Source organism: Scomber japonicus, chromosome 21 (genome assembly GCF_027409825.1).
Source record: "Scomber japonicus isolate fScoJap1 chromosome 21, fScoJap1.pri, whole genome shotgun sequence".
NCBI classification, from domain to species: domain Eukaryota; kingdom Metazoa; phylum Chordata; class Actinopteri; order Scombriformes; family Scombridae; genus Scomber; species Scomber japonicus.
This window is the reverse complement of record NC_070598.1, coordinates 28,109,522-28,134,653: the sequence shown is the minus strand read 5'-3', so window position 1 is coordinate 28,134,653 and position 25,132 is coordinate 28,109,522. Positions and strand designations below refer to the sequence as shown.

Here is a 25,132-nt window from a genome sequence, read left to right as displayed (position 1 = left end):
GTGAACAGCATTTGTCATGTGGTTCTGGCCCATGAGTTAATGGAAGTGTGTCTAGTCCTAAAGCCCCAAGGTTCTTCCTTTCCTCAGAGACAAGTTTGTTCTGTTAAATTCAGAAAATGACACATAAATCGAGACGTACATGCTCCCTGCAACTGCACAGGTTGGTAATTAAGCCTGTAGAGCAGGTCTCAGCTCGGGTTGCTACAGGTGACAAATGTAGCAGGAGTGTTGAACAGAGGTGCAGATCTTCTATACAGAAGAAATCTTCTACTCAAGGAATGGAACCTCCATCCCCAAGTGGTGGCACAAATATAGCGTATATGCCAGGCCCACCCTTACCAAACCTGCAGTAATATGTGTTCCTTCCCCTCAGCCTAATCTCTCTCACTCTGTTCAGAGTGAGAGAGCAGGGCCTTCCACTGATCCTGATTGACCCACGGTGGCCATCCAAACACTGGGTGGTAAAGATACTTCATGGACCTCTTGTCTCAGGCCCAGGGAGAACTTCATCCAAATCAGGTGGCACTCTGGGCCTGGGCCTGTGAATGGCTGAAATTGGATGCAGTTGGTCTGCCCCCCAGCATGATCGGTGTGCAAGGGCTCCCTCCACTCACTCATTATACAGCTGTAAATGGCAGGTGTTTGAGGACTGCTGTGATGTGAGGCATATTATTTATTTTCAACACTCACTGGGGGATATCCTCTGTTTTCTTCAGACCTGTTAGACAGAGGGAAAGCATGTTCCACTATTAACGTTTACCTGGCTGCAATTTCAGCTTGTGTGTAAAACTAGATGGTCAATATCCTTTGGTGTGGCACTTTATGAGTTTCTAGGCCCCTGGTACCATTGTGGGCCTTGTAAGTTGAGTTAGATGCTCTTTCACAACATCTGTTTGAACATTTGGAGGGTGTAAGATTAAAGTTTCTCCCTCTTAAATCTGAATGACTCCAGCTCTGACAATGGCTAGGTGAGTGAGTGGTTTACAGACACTGTCAACGTGCCCGGCCTGAATGCAGCCTAATCCAGCCTTTGTACGTAAGATGGTGGTGTTTATATATTTTTACCCTACACCAACAGCAGAGGAAACAGGCTAAATACTAAATCTAAATATACATGTGAGCATTATGTTTATATGTGGACAGGACAGCAAATTTTAGGAGAAAGGACCAGCTGTTTGTATCTTGGGCTACTTCAGACAAGGGAAAACCACTGTCCAGCCAGAGGCTGTCCCTCTGGGTTGTGGAGGCTGGAGGGCTTATTTACAGGGTTAACTGTGCACTCTGCCAAGGGCATGGATCATGGGCCCTGTTTAAACAAACTCTGGTTGAGGACATTTGTGCTGTAGTGAGTTGGCCCATGTCAAACACGGGGCTTCGAGGACTATTTAGTGGTATCTCAGAATGGGTTAAGGAACCATATGGCTTCAGGAGATTATGCAATCCAGGAGTGGGCCATATATCCCAAAGCGAAACACAGAGGGAAATTAGGAAAAGAACATTGGGTTACTTAATATTATCCCAGCAGCACCAGCTTTTGCATAGCTGAGGGAATAAACCAACATAGAATGACTTGATAGGGATGGTTGTCCATGATACAAAGGTGGGCAGCTTGTCTGTTATAGTGGTCACACCTGAAGTGATTCCCATAGTGAAACACAACAACCAGGGATTACAATAAGTAACCCAACGTTATGGGCTATAGACTGAACTGCTATTCTGAGGTGCTGTTAGAGTGCATGTATCTTCTCTGTAAATCACATTGCAGTGAGCTTGTGCATCAGCATAATCCAGCGCAGGTATCCATGACAACCAAATAACCCATCTACCTCAGAGCTTGTTGTTGCCACCTCTCTAAGCCAAAAGGCAATGAGAGCCATTTCCAGTGCTCTGCTGAGGCTGTTTCACTTGCTACCATTGGATTTGAACTACATATGCACTATACAGTATTTCATAGTTTAGCATTTTAATGTATGTCTCATCACTTCAGTTCACCTCAGCCCTGTGACAGCAATGGTTTAAGGACAAGCTGGTTCTTATCTCATAAAGAAATGTAACTGTCCTCATCAACAAAGCCTAACATCTGCAGACAGACAGTCACTGTTCTCTTACAGTGGGGGAGAGGTTTAGAAGAATTCGTGGCATTTAGCCACAACAATGAACCAATTTATTTTTTTCCCTGGAGCGCCCCTCTTTCTCAGCAGACACTTTCAAATAATTTTGTTTTATTTTAAGCTGCAGTAATTGTTTTGGAGGAGCATGGTGTTCTGTTATCACAGCAACTCTGCCCAACAAGCAGCAAGATGTGCCACTCTGTGGTAGACTCAATAAACACACTTATGCCATCAGGATCATTTGAAAAGTAATATAATCACTAGATGCTACATATAATTGTTTTCATCCTCAACTTAAACCAAATGACTCCGGTTTGCAGGCCAATCACCGCGTTAAACCTGGTGAAATGCATCATTTGATGGAAGGATGAGGAGATTATAGATCTCAGCATTGCCTACCTCATTGATGGCAAGCTGCTCTCCTCCTCCTCCTCCTGGATGCCCAAAGCGATGTCCAGAACCGCGGAACTCTTCATACAACAAATCCTCTTCGCTGCCCAGCTCTTCCCCGGCCCCCGCCTTCTCTGATGACCCGTCAGGAACAACAACAGCTGGATGACACATGGAGGGAGAAGGAGAACAGAGGAGACAAAAAAGACAGTTTGATGAACTGACTCACATAGGGTGTTGGGTGTTTAATCAAGCCTGAAACCAGGTGCTTAACAAATTGAAATACTGCATTCTCTATCTGAGCAAGTCACTAAATGAGTGAGCAAATGGGGGTGAATGCCAGTCACCATTGTCCTTATGATGGCTGATACCTTATATGTCAAGCTGTATTACCCAAAATATCAGAAAAATACGATAACATTTTTTTAACATTATTCTTAAAAAAGGAGTTTATAGTTTATTTTAAAAAATGGCTTTCATTCAAATAGCCATCACCACTCATCTCTGCTCAGTAAAAGCGTGTCACTACTGTCATCCCCTGACTGCCAGGACAGTCAGTTCTGAGAGAGACAGTGATAGAGTGACTGAGCAGCTGAGCCTGAGGTGGAGAAAGACGCCAAGAAGCTGCATGTTAGTGTGCCACCAAGCATCCAGAACACATTTACCTAGTAAGGACTTAAGTGTCTTTGTGCTGTGCTGTGGGTAATGTATTCTCTTAGCCTAGCATAATCACACACACTACTCAAAACCTTTCTTCACAGTTGTATATGAGTGTGACTGAGTGACCAGACTGCAATGATTGGCTAGCCATGTATGTGGGCACCTTAAGATCTTTTGGCCTACCTTTTGTGTTTGAAGTTCATTCTATAATAATAATATTTCAATAATGATACATAATAATAAAAATAATTGCCCCCTGCTCACCTCAACTTAGAACAGGCATGATCAAGGTTGGCAGGGCACTCATGCTATGACAGATGCCTGATGACTGACAAATGTCATTTCAGTAGTTGCAACAAGACTCACTTTCAGAACTCAGAACTTTGTGTTCAATTCAAATTATAATTAAATTGTAAAATCTCATGGAAGCGTACAAAAGGACACTTTAACTAAGTGAACATATTAATGTAACATTATCTAAAAGAAGCAAAAGAAGGCTTTTTGTGGTTTGGGGTTCAACTTAATTCATGATGATAAAAAAGAACAATGCATGGTAGGCTGCTTTATTAAACAAGTAACTTGATGTATTTTTAACATTGTTAAGCATTTCTAGAAATTAACACCAACAAAATAGAGAATAAATAAAAACACAATAGCAAGATACTGTAAACATCAGTACTGTACCATATTAGTCAATATTTCAATTGATTCATGTTCAGTCAGAAATGCTTGTTTTCTTGTTTATCAATAGCTACATGTTGTTAGATGAATATACATACACGTTGTGGACTAGCTTCCACTGAGCTGACAAGCTGTGGAAGTAGCTACATGGTTAGCTATTGTGGCTAACGGCTAATGAGTATGAATAACTGTTGTCAGCATTGTGTCTCACCAGCTAGGTCACAACGTTGTCTGGCATCAACAGTGAACAGATTCAGTCCACCACCAGTCTGCTGAGCTGCAGAAAGCTGCTCTGATGCTAACCTTTCAGTCTCTGATGCTAACATTACTGACTGTACTGACACACTACAGCTGCTACATAGCTACATGTGAAAAGCATCAGTGACAAGTTGTCAGTGACTGACTTAATGTGATATTAATTATACTGAAAGGGGAAATAACGGGGTCATTGTTTAACTTCTCAGTACATATTCCACAAACTTGTTGGTAACATACTGTTGAGACCGTTGGACTTCGAACTACCGTTAGCTCGAGAGCTCTGATGCTAACCCCGCCCCTCATGCTAAAGGACAGTATTGTGAACAATGCAATGTGGTCAAAGCGCGCTCTGCTGGACAAACTACGCAACGACACCATGTCTAAATCACCCCAATGACAATTTCTGCATTATAATTTCTGTAAAAAAGTTTTCATATCGGCGCATATTGGACAACATATACGCTGATACCGATATATCTTCAAAGGCTCATATCAACCGATTTATCGGCACTAGTTTTAACAAATTGCCATCATATTCCTCTTCAAACTTTATTATTTTGTATGAGTGTACATGTAACAGACATAAGATAACCCCCCTAATACACACAATACACAAAAAATACTTTTTATGACAGTTTGTCAGGTCGGAGGCTCTGATTGGGCTATCTGTGTCAGGTCAGACGTGTAGAACACATAAGGGATAAGGATTGAGTTTTATGAGTTTCTGTCAACTATACAACATAGACCTGAAAATATTGAGTAACTTCTCATCTCCATGTAGTTTGAGTGGTGCAAGCAAAGTGATGTGGAAATCTCCACTTAGTAAATAATCATGACTAGGCTTGACTTCTTGAACATCATCCTGCATTGATGTCAAAGGTCTCAGAGCACCCAGGGGTCTAGCAGCTCCCTGCCAGTGACTCATATAAACGCTTACAAGTTGTAACCATGGAGATCTTTTCATCACTACCTTCCCTCCTATCACCATTATCCACTAGACCACAAAACAGGTACTTTTTCAATGTACAGATTCAGTGTCAGATATTGTCATCTACATCTGCTCCACATATCTATTCTATATAATGGGTATCGACTAAATACTTTTGACATATGAAAGGTTTGGGATAATATATGTATAAATATGAGCAGCCTCATTCCATGATATAATCAGACTTCTACAGCCAGGCTTTGTGTTTCCTCTAATCACAGAAGCATCCTCTGAAGTGTGTGAACTCACACTTTGCAGCTACCTGGCTGATGAGCTAAAAATACACTTGCTGTCACACCTCATCATAGGCGTCGCCCTCAGCTGCCTAATCGACAGCTGTTGCCACAGAGGACGTATCCGTGGTGACAAATCACCGTGGAGACAGAGAGACGGATATAATGAGATAGCACAGAGCCCCCTTGGGCGATGTTGAAAAGATGCTCTTGGAAAACAAGACTCAGCTATTAGAGAGTGCACGATTACATGCAGCAGAGAGGGGCAGTGTATTAAAAGTGAGTCAGGCGCCATTTTTTTTCTCCACTTCACTGAGCGAGGACAATGAGCATTCCTCTACACTCAACATATGGCACAGGATTCTGAAGAAACTGTACTTTTATGAACACATACAACAGCATCATACACATCATGTAACGCTATAGATCATTTGCCAACATAAGGACCCTGGAAGTTGCAAATGCTGTCCTCATGGGGGCAGCGTAGGACCCCCTGACTGGTGGTGTATGACGGAGAGTGCAGAGAGATGAGGGGCTCCAGGTATTCGGTGGCCTTTTCTGCAGTCTGGCTTACAGCAGCATCGAGGGGTGAGAGGAAGGACATCACATGAATTATCAGCTCTGGGGCTCCTCAACAGTAATGACATCATTTAAATATCATTCAATTCAACATTTATTTATAAGGCATCTTTTTATACCGTGGATATTAAGAGCTTTGTAAGAAGGATGTGAAAGTGTATTGTGAAAGCAATGAGTAGTGAGTAGTAGTAGCAATGAGGGTGGAGTCCTTTTTTTCCTTCCACAACTTGTGCAGCTGCGCTCTAAATATGTTTCAATCTATGAGTTGTTTTAGTCTGAAGGCCCATAAACACGGGATTGTCCAGCCTGCTTATGACAAATACAGGTATGCATTTCTTTGAGTTAGATTGACAAAGAAAGTCCCTGATTTTGGAGATATTTTTTTGTAAAAGGTGACCATAAGTCTTGTTTATACACACATTTCTATACATACTATAATAAGAATTCTGTGTATAGAAATATGTTCAACACATGCAGACTATAAAAGAAGATGACAAGAACATTGAAACATCCATTAAATATATAGTAGTATATGTATAGTAGTAGATGTGAGATCACAGTATTTTTTGGCCAGCCTTTTCAACCTTAGCTCTATCCATCCGACTCTTAGGAATATAGTGTGAAAAACAACAGCAACAAATGTTATTTGTGTCTCTGGGGCAAAGCTGCAAAATCTCTTGTTCATCCAGCACCGGCGCCATCATTTGACAGTAACATAACAGTAGTTGTGAGGAGAAAGAGCTACATGCTATTGTATATCAGAGGTGGTGCCTTCAGGGACAGTCAAATGTGGGTCTCCCAAAACACTCTGCCTACGATGTTACACCGGTGATAGGGAAAAGCAGACACTAAAATATCATACTACTATCATACTATTAGTTTCATGATATGAGGCTGAATATGGCGTTGTGTAACTACAGACACAACACAGTGTGGAGGAGGAAGCAGTCACCATACTGGAGCTACGTTACAGTGTCAGACAAGAGAGAGGTGCCTGCAGCCAGATAAGCGGTTGCACCATCTACCGATGCCCGGTGCAGAGAGAGAAGTTTACAGAGAAGAGAGACAGAACAGAAAACTCTGTGCTGCAACAAACTTGCATTGCTTTGGTAAACCTGACTAAGTTTGCAATGATTGACCTAACTGAACTCAGTGCACCATTAGTTTTGTGATTATTGCACACCAGTGCAATACATCCAGACTTGATGAGGAAAATTATTTTGTAAATGAAAATAAGTCTCAGTAAAGAGATATAATGCTGTTCAGTCTTTGCTTATCAGCTGCTCTGCTGGCTGTACATACAACGTCAGTAGAGTCAGACAGTCTAATTGGACGGGATGCGTACAATACATTCTGGTTGTTGTAGGATTCCCACTTAAGAGCAGTAAGAGGAATCTTCAGCTTTCTTAGGGCACCAATTTCAAAAATAAGTGCACATTTCTACAACATAGTTGACCTAGTTTTTAAATTCAGTGGTAAATTTCCCTTTAACTAATAATCTTCAAAATAAAAGTACAACAAAATATAAATACCAAAAAAGACAAAATACAATTAAAAAGACAAAACCAATTGAATACCATTAAAAAAATTTCAAACTCTTGAACTGATGTTTAAATCTTCATTCCTTCATGTCACATGTTCTGAAAGCTTCTTTCTGTTTCCATGGGAACTTGATATCTCTCTCCCACGATCCAAAATATATAAACTCAAGTAACTAAGGTCTTAACAAGACAGTACCACAATATTAGCTGAAAATGAAGGACCTGCTTATTGGTAGCTGATACTGTAGTTACTAAGTACTATTTTAGTGGAGCTAACTTCCTAAAAAAATGCAATCAAAAGAACCCTGAAAAAGCAGAAGTGAAACTCAGGCTTCATGGGCTGCCAGTGGTCTGGGGCTTTAGAGCAGTTGCCAAGACTGAACTATTGTGTGTTGATTCATTGTCATTCAGCATAGCCCCTTATATTTAAAGACAGGGATGCTTTGCTCTGACAGAGTTACAACATAATTTCTACATTTAACTCATCCCTGACCCCTGAGTGATGTGGTCTTAATAATAATAATTTTTGTTGTGATTCATTCAGCTACACCCTGCCATGTTGCTATGGCAACTAAAGGCTTCATCTCTACTGTACTATCATCCACAGAGAACAAAAGCAATCAGTGTCACCTACTGAACAGCAGCAGCTTCATACAGGCCACTGTGTCACTCAAAGCAGGGAGGGAGAACTAAATTGCACTGCTTACTGTTTGCTTCTCGCTCGGCTGGTCAGCTTGTCCTTGAAATGTGTGTGTGCGTGTGTGTTATGACTGAGATGCTGATGGGATCACAGAACAGAACTGTGATTTAAATGGATTGTGTGTGTGTGTGTGTGTGTGTAACCACAGTGAGCTGAAGCTGAGGCAGAGCATGTTGGTGTGTGAGGTTGGACTGTAACATTTAATCATCCTGAGCCTCTGGATGTGGGTTAGTCATATTAGTGGATCAGATTTGTCTGCATGGAGAACATTCAATACTCACTGGCACAACTGTGCACGTGTGTGTGGTGAGCTGAGGAATTCAAGCGTAATGGTTGCATTTTCAGTGGCTGTGTGTGTGCTGCTGGCAGCAGCGTGGCACGTGTCTACTAACACTGGGTGACTGGACAGACTTGTACAACTGGCTGCCCCTAACCACTTGGCCTGCTAACCAGGACGATGGAGAGAGGGGGGGGGGGGGGGGTTCTAACATAGATAGATGTTAGACTAAATTAACTTTGTCCTCTTTTATATCTGTAGCTAAAAGGATGAGGCTGATAAAATGTATTCTTGTCAACAAATGAACAATGAATGAATCTACTAACAAGTATTGTGTACCAGAGCTCGATATAGCTTACTCGTCTGTGTCACATTGTTGTGCAAAAAATACTAAAAACACGTCAATGCAATACACTGTTGCACTGGGTGACATTCTCCTTCATTACCATTAACACATATAATCCTCCAAATGTGGATTAATCCGTCACTTAAAATAGTTCCCTATAAATGCACCATTCCCACCTGTTTTGAGTTAAGTTTGATTAAAAAAACTACAGTGACCAGTTGTTCTAGGAATTTAAAGATGAAAAATTAAAAATGAAACCAGATCTTTGTAATGTGTTTTTAAAGATTTCTGTCTTCAGTAGGAAACAATGGCTCTAGGGCTAAGAGGCATGTAGGGAAGTAGAGAAATGGCCTTGTCTGGCCTTGCTAAAGCACAGATTAAACAAACAAGATACAGAATGTGTAAGGTTTTCATTGTGTATCTTTGTTGTGTAGGGCTTGTAACTCCAATTCTATATTTGACACATAGATACAGTATGAGATTGATATCCATTTCATTCAGAGGAGCAGCAAATACATAGCCATGTTCTAAAGTAGTCTTCTCCTTATTGGTATTCACTGGAACTGACTGAGTGAAAGTTCTGGCAGTGAGTTGGACTTTTTTTCTCCACTCTTTCCCTAACTTTCATTTCATATTGCCTCACTCTGTCCGTCCCATTTTATGCTTTACATGCAGTCATAGCAGGCATGTAATATGGGCTGGATGGTTGTCACTGTTAAATGCTTATCAGTGTGTGGCACACGCTGTATATGAAGTGAGTGAATGTGATGGGGAGTCAGCCTGGGAGCCGTCCTAGTTGTTTCAGACTCAGTATCACCAAAACAATTATGGAAATGTTACTTGATTATATTGTATTTAGACTACCGATAAAAACACAGACGTATGCTACTAATGCAATTATATAGTTAAAAACAAAACGAAAGCAAAGTGAACACCTGTGGTCTATCATAACAGTCACATTTTATGACCATGATCATTCCGGTTAATGGCAGCTGGGTCTTGATTTGATGGGCCTCACAATATAAAGGGCCAGACACTTCCACTCATTACTAGATTATTCCTCAGATTTGCTCAGCACAGATCAAACAGGATGGAAACAATCCTCCCAGCTTACTTGTTTTGCCAAAGAAAACAAAGAGAAACTAAAATCATTACACAAACTGTCTGTTGTTAATCTATCACAATTTACAGACCAACGCCCTGCCGCAGCTTTGACCCACTGTATACTTCCTGTATTGTAGATTATCGCAGTTATAGTCTTGTTTCAATTTTACAAAGACAGATTAGATATTTTCTGACTCATCTGACGTCCCTGTATTTGCACATCTTAAGCTTTGGTGATTGTAAGTGACAGAAATAATTGATGAAAATACAAAAATAAGACCCAAGTTGTAATAAAGCAGAATCATTTTAGATCACACAGTATATGATAATAATAATGTGTTAATACACTGTAAAACTTTCTGTGGTTGCTTTAACTGCCACCTAGATGTACTACAGCTCATTTATTATATTTGGATACATTCAATCTGATATGTTTGAGAACAGTTCAGTAGGAAACTGGGTAAAATGCTACATGTGTCCTCCACTCACCACAGTGTGATACTACCGATGCCTAATTTCTCTGTTACGGGGGGTGACAGATTGGAGTCGGGCACCTCGCCAAACGGTCCTTCAAGGTGACAGAAAGGCCCGCCGGCCAGTGCCTCAGCTGCCACTTCCCTACAGCTGAGTGGGCAAGCTACTCACTTTCTAACACACTCCACACAAATACACATTCATAGATGAAATTTTACCCTTTTATCCAAACGGCAAACCCATCTATCCAAAGAAAGGGGAAGAGGTTTCTTTCATACCTGTGGGTTTTAATGTCAAGGATGACGAATTTTTAAGTTCTGAAGGTTGTAGGTTCACTTCTCCTTAGGGATCCTCCTGTGCCCTCATACACACACATGTGCCAATATGGACAAAATCCAATTTGATGAATTGACGTTCGCTATTTTGCTCCTCTAAGAGTGCAGAACAAGTGTATTGTTAAGTGTTTCATTTGGAAATAAGATGGATGGAAATGCAAGAAAATTGTCATCATTGCGTGAAAATGTTTTGAGGCAATGTGTTTACTTTGAGAGCCAGCAGCTGGAACACACACACACACACACACACACACACACACACACACACACACACACACACACACACACACACACACACACACACACACACACACACACACACACACACCCCTTCACTAGAAACCTTGAAGAGTTTCTCAGCTGTGCAGATAAATCCAAGGGAAAGTTCACTCTATTAAAACTTTAACATATCTGATTGCTTGAGAAACTAAACACTATACTGTTGCCTCTCACAAAACACCAAGAGCTCTATCTATCTAAACACAAAATAACTGTAATTAATGCAGACTTTAAAAAACACTGTTCACAGAAAACTCATTCATACAGACCAGTATCTCAATGTGGGCTCTAAGTAACATTTATACATGACAGATCAGTGAGGATGAGGATGGAGACAGGGGGTTCAGCAGGTTTGGGGAGTACTTGGGGCCAGTATGTACAAGAAATGGAAGGAGGAGAATCCCACTCTGAATTCAGACCACTGCTAAGTCAACAGATGTCAACGAGGACAGTGGACAGCCAGAGAAAGATCAATGAGGACATTCACATCTCACACTACGGGGCATCTTTGAATACAGACTGAAATTACAATCCCTACCTGTTGACATCTGACCCATCTACATTACAAATAAGCAAGCTTCATGAGGTCTGATATTTAGTTGAAAGCTCCAGAAAAAGCACTGCACTCTAATCACAAAATATACTCCAAAATGATTGAGTATCAGAAAGTGAACTGATTTTAAGTGCTGAATTAGTTGTTAAGTTTCTTATTTTCTTCTTGATAATATATCCATCCCCACTCATGTTAATACTGGATGTTATGACTTTCATGCACTTGGCATTTGATACCAAACCCACCAGAAGTATTTTCCTCAATTTGTGTTAAAATGGGAATAGACAGTGAGGAAAATACGTCTGAGCAGCAGGTTCTCTGGTCCACACACTGAAGGATGCTCAAGGCATTTTATAGCACTGTGGCTGAGACCAAGAAGACCAAGGAGGAGACCGAGACCAAGAAGGAGACAAAGGAGGAGACCACCATGACCGAGACCAAGAAGACCAAGACAGAGACAAAGAAGACCAAGAGACCAAGGAGGAGACCAAGAAGGAGACTGAGTCAGAGACAAAGAAGACCAAGAAGTGAATAGACAGCCAGAGTAGTTGCTTTACACTGGAGTTAGTTGAAAGCCCATTGCATCATACAGTCGCTAAAGAGTTAGAGGCTGTTATGTAATCACATCTGTCATGTGAATGTCTGGGGGCAAGACACTATCAAAGAGATGAGGAGGGGTTTTAAGGACACTTTCCATTTACAAATTCCTCCCACTGTGGCCATCTCTTCCTCCATCCAATATTCTCCACATCTCTCCATTTCCTTTTATCCTGTTGCCACTAGCTGGGCCTGACTTGTCGTCTGTGACTGTTTATGGTGAGGGTGTCTTAGTTGTTGGGTGTGGGGGCTAAAGGGTTGTGGGGGTATAACTGACTAGATGAGACTTAACTAACATCACATTTCAATTCCTCATATTATTTTACCTGCAATTTTCGGACAGTTTCTCACATCCCTTTCTTGTGGATATTTTGTCCCTTGTTGAATGTAGCTTTTAATCGGGTGGTAGTCTTCTGCCAGCAATTCATCATTTGAATGATATAAATCAAATCAAATCAGTAGCATCAACAAATGTGGACATTTTTTCACTCTAGAAACCCATGAAATGAACACAAATACAGCCACAGAGGGATGGGTATATTGATGTGTTAGGTGGATATTGGGCCTTTTCATTGACATCTGGTATTAATAAGAGTTTTTGTTATGTTAATTGAAAGACTGGAACAACATATGCAAATAATGCTGGAAAAGTTTATAGTTTTAACAAACAGGTGAAGAAAATAAGGTCCGCTACAATGTGAAAGGTGAGGATCACATGTAACATGGACACAGCTGAAGGATTACTTAGAGCACTAACCTTTCAGAAAGTAATCAGAGCCAATGGAGAAGCTTGATGGCATTAGTATTAGCTCTGCTCCTCTTTGGACAATGCAATCACATTCTGCTTACAATGTACATTAACATGAGTTTTTCCTGATATAAATATGAATTAGTATTAGTATCCTTAATTGGTCATGGTTTTATACTTTTGCTAAACATGTTGAGGGTGGGGGGGGGGGGGGGGGGGGGGGTGCAGGTCTACATATCTGTCCTAGGATTTTACCATAGCTTACCCTTTGCTTTAAGCTCATTACGTTAGCTTGTTGCTTCTCACTGAAAAAACTGTATTCTGTGAAGTCTGGACAGAAAATTAGATGCATAACAAACAAACAAACAAACAAAGCACTTAAAACAAAATACAGGCTTTCATACAATCTGGCCCTATTTAACAGTTTGTTATATAACTTTTCAGTCATAACCAGAGATAATGCCTGGGATTGGTCTGTAACTGAGTGAAACCATATCAAACACTGGTGTGTGAGGCCAGTGAAAAGCACTGGGAGAAATCAGCCGTACCATCATGTTGATGGTACATTCTTATCCTGCTGGTAGTAAAGAAACAAAGCAGTCTTATTGACCGATCCACTGCAGTGGCATGCTGCATCCAACTTTTAACAGTGCTAATTAACATGGCTTTAACCCTCCTGTCGTCTTCGATTCGAAGAAGGAAGGAGGAAGGGAGGAAAGGAGGAAGGAAGGAAGGAAGGAAGGAAGGAAGGAAGGAAGGAAGGAAGGAAGGAAGGAAGGAGGGAAGGAAGGAAAGAAAGAGAGAAGGAGGGAGGAGGGACAGACAGAAGGAAGGGAGGGAGGATAGAAGGGAGGGAGGAAAGAAGGAAGGGAGTAAGGAAATGAAAGGAAGGGAGGAAGGAAAGGAAGGAAGGATGCAGGAAAGAAGGAAGGAAGGTAGGACGGAGGAAAGGAGGAAAAAAGGAAGGAGGGAGGGCGGGAGAAAGGAAAAGAGGAACAGGACAGAGGAAAGAAGGAAGGGAGGAAGGAAGAAAGGAAAGGAGGAAGGAAGATGTGGGGATTGAGGAAGGAAAGAAGGAGGGAGGAAGGAAGGGAGGAAGGGAGGAAAGAAGGAACAGTCAAAACAGACAGGGTCAATTTGACCTGGGAAGACGACATAAAGGTTAAGGAGTCTTTGGCAGTAAATATAAACATGTTATTTTATGAGGCTGGACTGTCCTTCAGTCGATTAGGTTCAAAGGTTATCAGCACTAAGATGAATGTCTCCACCCTGCAGCATGATTAAAAACATACACTTCACAACACAGTAACATATTCACCAGTTGGTCCACTAGAAATTCTGGGATGTGAATTGCTTTCTGGATAGTAAATCTACAGAAGCAGGACACATGTGGTAGCTCGTCCATCGTACTGTCAAAAAGGCAGACTGGAGGACAGTTAATACGCTTTCTGTTGTGGCTGGCCACGTCAATGAGGATCAATGAGGATCATGAGCACAGGCACCACTATTTCTGTGTGTATTGATCTGCACCAAAATGACTTTTGGAGGTGCAGCTGCATACACACACAGACACCAAAGTGAGATTACAGGCTTTACTGTCACTGTGTGCACTGAATGTACAACCAACACTGTGATATACAAACACACCTTCATATTTGGGTTTGGTCCTTTGTAGGCATAATGCGAAGTGAGTGGCTGCAGCTCTGTAAGCACATGGTGCAGTACTGATGCCTGGTTGAATGGATCCCAGTGGTGCTGATTGAAATTCAAGGCAGACTTTGTATGAATTGTTTTCGGAAGAATACAGCCAGTCAGGCCTGAGGGTGGGGGGGGGGGGGGGGTTGATAGAGTGAAAACACACACTCTGCAGTGTAGACAGGTGTGAAGATGCTACTGAAGATAAATATTATACATCATGAGGTCTCTATTCTAAATGTTAAATCTTCATATTGTGCTCATTTAAACAAAGAAAAAGAGTGCACGTGTATTGTACATGTATCACAGAACAGTGAGTGACTATCATTAGTGCCACTGGCAACATGAACACAGATAAAAGGAAGTCACATTATGGGGAGGATACTGTGTTTTCTATGCTTTTAAAACACTGCAGACATGGCCAGTGTGTACTCAGCACAGCCTGAGGTATTATTGGATATGAGAGTAAGGCACTCAGACCAGTGACTCTGACCTCTATAAAACAATAATAATCAACTTTACGCAGTGTTCTTCTTTTCCTCCAGACAAAACAACAACAGTGGAACAAGACTAAGAATACAGTCATGCTAGCAGCTCAGAGAGATTGCACGATACAAAGTGATGCTCTGAGCTACAGTACATGCTAACATGCTCACAATGATGCTAAGCAAGTATAATGTTTACCAAGCTCACTATCTTTAGTTCAGTGTGTGTTAACCTCATAACATTTGCTTAATAGTTTAGTGCAGCTGAGGCTGATGGGAATGACACTAGATTTGCAGGTACTTGTTCAAAAACCAAAGTGATTACCATGATACAGAAGCATTAATAATCAGGTCATGCACAATATCATATCCCATCATTATTCAAACCATGGTAAGACACTGGTGTGTATTTAAACAGACTAACTGACAGATGATGCTGGTGACATGACGCCAATTCATGATCATCAGGTAAGATACCAGTGATAGGCCTCAATGTGAAGGATGGAGACACTGCTATTAAAACATTCAGCTGTGTCTAGTAATGAAGATAATGACAATATCTAGACAGTTGTGAAAAAAAGTGATTAAGTAGACCATGTGTTAAGATTATTTTGTCAAAGTATTGAGTACATGTTTGCATGTCTGTACCCATAACCTAATGAAGTCAGTCACATGACTATGAGAAGTCATTTTTCTCTCAGTCTAGTCATTCTCTTACCGCCTCATGTTGAGAGAGAGTCAGATTAACATCAACCAACTTGGCTAGCTTTGATTAAGCCCATTGGTAATGATTGGAAACTCTGGAAAAAATCTAGTAAATTGGAAATAAATAAAGCTCAGCTAAACTAGACTATTTACATCCTGACTGCAGCTCCATACTTCACACACAATCATGAGACTGATGTTAATATTCTCATCTCACTGTCAGAGAGAAAGAACATAAGCACAACACCCAAAATATTAGATATGTCGAAGATTAACACACAAATGTTTGATTAATACAAATTAAAAGTTGTTAAAGCTTCAAAACATTGTTTGGCCTCTGAAAATCATTTCCTGTTATAAAATATGTGGTATATTTAGACTCCTGTTTATTTGTTTGTGCCTTGACTCTCACAGAGGTTAAGACAAACTGAACTCACGATGGACAGTCACAGCTGTTCAGACTGTGATTGAAGAATGGAAAAACATGGTTACGTCCCTGTGGGAGGGGCTGGGAGGCAGCGAGCATGCAGGGAAAATGCTGACAATAAAATATGAAAATAAAATCTAGGTGGTGGTCTGATGATGGAGAGATGGCCTCATTTTCTGCTGATAACAAACAAGCAGTGAAGAAGCTTTTGTGTCAGCATTTTCTGCCTCATTACTGTTTCCCTCTGACTTCTGATAGACTTGTAGCCCAAAAATGTTGAAATAATCATCTAACCAGGAGCAGAAATAACAGCAGTACATAAACTCACAGGCAGTTACGTGAAGATATATGACAGAGTGATTTTAATGAACAACACAGGTGACACAAACAAATAATAGTGTTCCTGCATGGCTGTGTCATGGTTTTCACTTCCTCTACTTAACTGCTTCATGGATCTTTTCTGCAGAAACTGGTACAACATGTTAAGTCTATTGGATTAGTATGTTGGTTCAGAGAGCTCATAAAAAAAGCCTAGGTATATAAAATACTCAGTGAGACATTTTACCAGGAAAGATTTTAAAAAACACACACAAAAACAGAAACATCAGCTGTGTGTGAATGCCATACTGTACCAAAACTGGTCAAAGCATCTACTGGGAAGAGGTCAAAGGTCATCGACCGGAGAGGCTCTTGAAAAACTAGCAAATGGACCGAGAATACTGATGTAACTATTTCCCAGGTGAAGAATGAGCTTTTCTGCTCTGTTCCCAGTGTGACAGCAGGCCATCATGTGTTGTGACTTTTTGTGGTGCACTCACTCTTTCTTTACATTTCTTTCATGGATTCCATCTTCAAGTTAGTCAATAGTTACTCCTCTATCACGGTGGATGGGATTTTATATTGCTATTTATTTAATAGTGTAGTATGTTTAACTTAGAAAGGTCACATAGCATTGATGACAAAATTATGTTAATTCAACTGCTTACTGATTTATAACATTGCCCATCATAGTCTAATACATACCTCAGCATCTCTGACTGAAGACTCATTTCTATCATCTCACATTTTATATCATATCTCTACTCTAGTAAATGTACCATTTTAAATGTGTACTCACTGACATACAAAGTCTAAATATAAAGTGTTTTTGAGACATTTGTCCTTTTGTCTGCACTGTAGTACAGCTTCATATCCATCTATCAATCATAAAGAGCTCTGTCATGTCATCTTCACTTGTTTCTCTGCTAATTCATTTCCTTTGCTGGACAAGTAAGCAGCTCCTGACCATATATGGCTGCAGTGAGAGGGACAGCTCCTGATACTGTAAGCCTCACCCAGCAGCTCTGGATTTACCACATACTGATGGGATTGCTCACTCCACCTCCAGACCTGCTGGCTACTTTGGCCCTGAAATCTCTCCTCCACCCTGCCTATGCTCTGAGCCTCCGTCCTCTGCCTGTGCGTCTTCTCCTGTGTGAGTGCAGCTGTCACTCCTGTCTGACTCACCTTCATACATTCATTCCTCATAGTGCACTCCCTTTTAGCTCGCCCCTTTCACTCACTGTGGGGCCTGTGCACCATTTTGAAAAACAGCTCAAACACCACCACCACTACCTTTTACACTGTCAGCTCCTCAGGGCTGTGCTCTGAACACTCAGCCAGCATTTCTACATTTTGCTCTGAAGCCACAAAAACAAAGAGAAACATTATATTACATCCAGATTCATTACTCGGCTCTTTCAGAATACCTTTGTTATAGATATGTCACAAAATAACAGGAACAATGTAATGCAATATCCAATAAAACACACTACAAAAAGACATCCTCTGCATACAGTAAGTGAATTCATGAGTGAATTTACACCTCTTTGACTCATTCTTAAAGTCCGTGTAAAGTAAGAATAAATATGTGTTCTGAGTTTGACATACCACAGAAAAGTGTGTTGTTAACCACCCTGCCAAATTTGAATGATTAAAAAAATCACCAAATATATGAAATTAGGCTTCAAAGTTGTGTAAAAATCAGCCTCTTTCTCTGCTCCCAAACGCTGTGGGAGTGCCTGCCGAGTTCACTGAAACCACGCCCCCTACCAAGTGTCACCTGTCAATCAAAGTCACCACCTCTACCAGAAACATGGACACTACGTCTGAGAGCTTTCTGGTGCTAACTCAGATGCTAGCTTGGCGGCTAACTCAGCGATCAGCTCGGCAGCTAACTCAGCTAACTGGCTAACTGTAGACTGTAGTAGTAGTAGTGTGTGCTGAATGTATTTATACCTCTACAGCAGCAGGGGCGGGTTTATGATTTTCAGACCCGCCCACTAAATCCTGAACACAGAAATGTTGAAACACAGTTTGTGAAGCCTAGCTCCACAATTCAAATCTAAATGGTTGAAATGTTTTTTACACCTTTTTTAGAAATATATTTATGACCTATTTAATGTGTTTAGAAGAAAATGTCTGAATTCACTTTACACTGTCTTTAAAGAAAACTGAACATTATAACCTTCATTAGGTGGTACTGGTTTAGTTTCCATCCTAGTCTGTATACAAGTGGACACTTTACACCATAGATTGTAAGAAACATATTAATATTGCCACAAAGCAGTGGAAAAACATTCATATAAAGATAACCCGACCCATCCGGTCGAGGCAGATGGTCTCCCACCTAGAGCCTGGTTCTGCCTGACGCTTCTTCCTGTTAAAACTGAGTTTTTCCTTGCTGCCAAGTGCTGCTCATGTGGGAATGTTGGGTCTCTATATATTACATTAAAGAGTATGGTTTAGACCTGCTCTATGTGTGAAGTGCCTTGAGATAACTTGTGATTTGGTGCTATATAAATAAAGTTTGATTGATTCAATGATTGATAACACATTTTATATATATTTTCTGATGGATATATTGTCTGCTGCTTACGTTTGGTTTATTGTAACTTTTGTTGGTTTTAGGGTTTTTTTTAAAAGGCAAATGGCATAAATGCAAGTAAATACACGTATGGGCAAGTTATTGACATTAAAATACTATATTTTGTTAAAAACTATCACTCATATCCAGACAGAGTCATTCTCTAACATGATATACATTTAAGTAAAATATCAGATTATGATATAAACTGCATTTGTTTCCCCTTCAGTCGAGATACTTTTCAAAGAAGAGCCTGAGTTGAGGTGAATAATGGCGTCAGCCACTATTTAAGAATCTATACTTATTTCTTTGGCTGTGGTTAAACTAGAAATAAATATACTCTGTCTGTCTGAGTACTTATGTTGTGTGATGTCATAAAGATGATATTTAATGATTTTGCTACATTTGGTTTGAAGCTTGTTTTTGTAAAAGCTGGAAATACTGACGCTAAAAGGTTCAAACACGAAGATATAAATCACATTACATTACACAACAGAGACAGCTGCTTAAATAAAAGTCAGCCCTACTTTCACTCCATGTGCCGGGATGTGCCATGTGCTGCCTCTAGTAACACCAGCCAGCTCTCCTCAGCTGCTCTGTGGGTGTGTTTCCTGACGAGCTCTAATTAACACTGAGCAGCTCTCTGTTGATGCTTAACAACTTGTTCTCTATTTCCTACTAGTGTCACCAGGATGTAAACACACTTGTTCATATCAGGATGAATTATAATGAATTATCTGAACTCACATGGTCCCTTAGGCAAAATAGCAGTGATTGCATTCAGAAGTCATAACATGTAGGATGTGAGTGACTTCACAGAGCTGCTGTTCATCATTCTTGGGAGACACATCTTTACACAAGTGCAGATTTACTTCCTGGCAGCCTTTCAAAGGAATCACTTCAGCTGACTGAATGATAAGGCTGACAAGTGATTACTTCCAGGTCTGAATGCATGCCTTCCATGATGAGTCAGTAACACACACATAAACACAGTGAGAAGAAGAGGATGCCTTTTACAAACTTTAAGAACACTGATTAGCCGATCTCACATGTTTATATTACTGCACTTAACAGAAGTCTCCTCAATTTCTTCATTTTCCAAGCTCATGACTCTTTCCCTAAACTAAACCAAATCCACATTTCACTCTCAATCCTTAATCCAAATCCTTATCTAAACGTCTGCAAGTGAGAAGCAGCTGAACTTTATGCATTATGCAAAGATATCAGACCCAAGTAACAAAAACCAGTGTCTGCACACAATTATGATTTTGATTGATTGAGATGTTTATTATTGTGTAGTATATATGAATATGCCTAGTCCACATGGATTTACAGGACACCATACATTCATACATGCCAGGGTTAAAGTACAGTGTAAGCCTTTTAAAATAACAACAACAAAGACCAACAAGATTAAAGAATTCAATAAGTTAACGGAAGCTTCCTTCATAATAAGATCAACATTATCCAGCATAAATAATCAATAGAGATACAAAAAGCAGAAATATAAAATTAAATAAAATTATCTGTAGTGTATGCAGGTATTAATTGAACTTGAATTAATAAGGCAATTCTACTGAATAGCTACATCCACACCTGCAGAGAACAACCAACTATAGGAACGACAGAAAAAGAGAAAGTAAAAACATTATTTCATTATATGACATTTAATAGGTCAAAATCTTAAAAATCAGACAAAAAGAAAAATGCTCTTTGAGTAGAAAACCAGAAATACTTTGTGTTCAGTACAGACGGCTCATTCTAACCAAACTCCTATCTATTACTAGCACAGACTATTATCCAAGAGCAATTCAATAAACAAATCAATAAGGTAACACAATACAACAGAAAGACCCATTGAAAGCTTTTGGGGCTACAGTCTGAAGGGTGACAATCTAAAAAGCATCCCTGTATGTGACCCTCATGAGGGCAGACAGAGGGGAGCAGCTGGTGGGCTGGATGCGGTCTCTGGTGTGCTGTGTTATTACTGCTTTTATAAATAGAAACAGTGGGACAAGTTGTTCTCCAGAAGCCAGAGAGACCCCCACCCTGTCAGCCTCAAAAATCTACCCGGGGGCAGAGGAGTGCTGGGAAACTATAGGCTGGAATGACCCTTTAACTGTCCCCTACCCCCTACCTCCAACCCTCAGGCCCCAGGCCCCAAATCAGCCAGCACAGTTTTAGATAGTGTGGTTTGGTGAGAATCCATGAAATAAGCACAATGTGTTTCATAGTGTAAAGGAGGTTTGAAACATACATGGGACAGTAAATAGTGAGCAGGTAAGAGACACATTTACTGTTCCTCTTACATTGTTTTAGCTTTCAGAGATATGAGCTCAGTTCACACTGTTCCATTCATGTTGTAACAAATCCATTTTTTGGTGAACACATTTTTTTTTTTTTAAAGATTTTGTTGGCATAGACGCTTTTATTAATCAGTAGATTGACAGGAAACATGGGAGAGAGAGGGGGGGTGACATGCAGCAAAGGACCTCCGATCGGGATTCCAACCGGGGTCGGCTGCATATATGGCATGCACTCTAACCACTCGACCACCTGCGCGCCAACACATTTATTTTTAAAATGATCTATCTACACAACAATTTTTTTTTTTTTTTTAGTCCTGTGCTCAAACTTGTGGTGCCCCATTGGAGCCACACACACACACACACACACACACACACACACACACACACACACACACACACACACACACACACACACACACACACACACACACACACACACACACACACACACAGAGCAGAGTTCAAATCTCAATGAATTAATAAAATGGATTTCTGATCTTTATCCAAACAAGAAACATCCAACTACCAGGTCTGTTAGAAAAACATTCACACAGTAGCTTGTAGGTCAAGCTATAATATGAATGTTGCTTAACTCTGGTCAGGGTCAAATGTGACCCAATTTTACATTTGAGAGCTGTAAAAACACCATATAACATTTCTCTTTGCTGGACTTTTCCCTAAATGTGACCTACTGTACAGTATACAAACATTTCTAAGGTTTTTTTTAAAGAAACACAGGTCCAGTTTGTGCATTTAACTGGACCTGTGTTTCTTTAAAAAAACCTTAAAAATCGTAGTCATCATATTCTATAAAATATTCTCCTGGACCATAAAATAGTGGTTGTGATTGTCTTTTCCCCCATAAATAAACAGAATACACTTGGTTTTCTCTCTACAACTTCATTAATGATTAACCAAACACTTGACTCACAGGGAATTTATGAAAGTAAATTGATGTTGAGATTAATCATTGGTCAGAATATAAACAGTATGTGAGGGTTAAAGGTATTAAAAAAAGAACTGATGTGAACACAGAGCGAAGAAGTTAAGAAAATAAATCAGTAAGCATAGCAACAGCAGATCTAAAGCAGTCTCACCTACAGCAGGAATGGGTTTCTACTCTCCATCATTTGTCTGATCAAGCATGTAAGCTCTCTGCTATTAACTCAAGGTGAATGTATGTGTAGTTTGTGTGTGTATCCTGCATCTGTGTGTATGTGAGCATTTGTTTGAGGGTATAGAAACATTATACCAAAGAGATGAGCCGCACGGGAGACAAACAGACACAAAGAATCCTCATGAGGAAGCAGAGTAGTGTGTCCTCTTTTCTCCTCATATTAACATGCATCTCTAAACACAACTGTGTCTACACACAATTTACCTGGATTCAGGCCTGGACTGGGACAAAAATTCGGCCCTGGACTTTTTGGTCCAGACCGGCCCACTACAATCCATGCTCAGACTATAGGCACAAAGAACGGTGCATGTTGACACTTAAAACACTTTAACTCTGGTGACCTGATTTGGCGGATGTCATTATAGGTAGAAATGATCAGATCTACATGCTCAAACCACATGACATTGCAACATGTGAGTTGTAAGCTTGCAGATTTGTAATTATGTGGCATCCTTTGATGAAAATACTGGTTAAGTGGTTAATAAAAGCAACTAATCAATTAATCAGGATAGTATATGAATATGGTTATTTGTTTTCCAATACTTTAGATAACTAGATTTAGGCCTAGTTGTAACACATCACACTATGCAGAGTTTGCTGTTTATTATGCCAAGTAAAGTTCATAGACAGTTAGTAACCGTTCTGAACATTTAGAACCAGCATGGGTGGGACTCCTGGGCCTCTGTAGCCTATCATAGGGCCACTGGGCCAGGTATTCTTTAGACAGACAAGCCAATGGGCCTCTGCTGTGTCTGCAGGCTGCAGCGGAGCTTTGTGGGCCGGTGCATGTCTCTGCCCCTGGGCCGGGAGAGTTACCATGGCAAGGAGCAGCAAAAAATAAATGAACAAATAAAAAAAATAAAAAAACGGCAGCCACCGGCCCATTATTGACCGGCCCACCGGGAAAAGTCCCGGTACTCCCTATGGCCAATCCACCCCTGCCTGGATTACATTTACTTCCTCTGATAAATACATGTTTTGCTTTCCAGTAAGACACTTTCACATTATCCTTTCACTTTGACAGTATTTTTAAGTATATTTTGATGTCACAGATTTTCCAGATGACACTTAACCTGATAAAAGTGACCAAGACCAAGTTGTAAAAACCAGGAATGATCCTTTAATGTCAGGAGGTTCCAAAACAGCCAATAGAGAGAGTGTATCATTATCAGGACAGAATGAATGGAGAGAAATAGGTCAGTGTGGAAGCAAACAGCGTTGTATGTGTGTGTGTTTGTGTATGTGTGTGTGTGTGTGTGTCTGTCTAATGTGAGGATTATGTGTGCTCTTATTATGTGAGTCTATGTGGAGAGCACGTGGCTGGTTTGAAGTTTAGACAAAACTGACCGGGTTATCTGAGTGGAGGAGATTTCATTCACATAGAGCTTAACCTCTGCTGAAATAACACAGTGTGCACACTCATCCTCACATGCACCAGGAATAACAGGCCAAAGAAGAGTAATTACAGCCAGTCAATGACATCATCATAAAACACTGCAGGCTGAAGCAGATCAACTTTCCAAATAAACACATGATGATCTTTTCAATGGTTGGTTTCGACACTCTCCTTCTTTTACTGTCACTCCACTGTGAATGTGATGAGCAGAGACAGAGAGGATGCTGCTGCTCTGACTGACACTTTGACTCAAAACATCTGTACAAAGAGAGTAATAGTAGGAAAGACTCACACACATATGTTCATCTGAGAAAACTGTTAACTTTCTGTCTTCTTTTACTAAATCTTCTATTACAACCGCTCAGATCCTCTGCTGCACATTACAGACTGTGAAAGAAGACAACCTTGTGTTGACTTTTTTGTGTATGTGTAAATATGGAATGTGTCTTTCAGCTGCCTTCATCAATCAATCATGTGACCCACATTATATTTGCATGTAGACTCTGTCCTGTCCACAGACTCATTAAGGGAAGTAAGCCAAAGTAAATGCTATTACTGTGGTGGATTTGTAAACTGTGCCATTATTCTGTTACTGTATATGATCTGAGTTACAATGATTAGTCAGCTACCAGTTATTCAATGCAAACTATTTTTATTTGAATTCATTGTTTTGAGTATTTTTTTTAAGAAGAAAATGTCCAAATGATCTAATGATCTAATTCCAGCGTCTTAAAAGTGAATATGTTCTGCTTTGTTTTGTCTTGTTTGACAGTAAACTGAATATGTTTGGGTTGAGGACAAAACAAGACATTTGAGGACGTCAGCTTGTGCTTTAGGGAACCACTGACATTTTTCACTCCGTACTGACATTTTATGGACTAAAAAACTAAGCTATTAATTGAGACAGATTCATTGCTTTTAATTTTTTTTTTAATTTACTTGTAAAGGGATAATATACAATATTAAACATAAATGTTGCCATTTGATGTATTATACCTGAGTTAGCTTAAAGCTAATTTACATATGTAGCACATTACACAAGCATTCACACACAGACATTCACCCACACACACACACACACACATAACTGCTGCATGTTTAAAAAAGTCATCAAAATACATTTAGAATGAAAGTGCTATATAATTAGCATTTTCATTTGAAATCATATTCATGAAGATT

The 25,132-nt window shown here is 40.2% G+C and overlaps 1 protein-coding gene across 2 annotated transcripts in view; it reads right to left on the bottom strand.

Annotated features, from left to right (window-relative positions):
• arhgef4 (Rho guanine nucleotide exchange factor (GEF) 4) overlaps positions 1-25,132 on the bottom strand; it is a 65,277-nt gene that overhangs the window by 17,299 nt on the left and 22,846 nt on the right. For both annotated transcript variants that reach the window (XM_053342513.1, XM_053342512.1), the window contains one exon: positions 2,511-2,662. In XM_053342513.1, the coding sequence (XP_053198488.1) occupies positions 2,511-2,662 (152 nt within the window). The remainder of the gene's footprint in view (positions 1-2,510; positions 2,663-25,132) is intronic.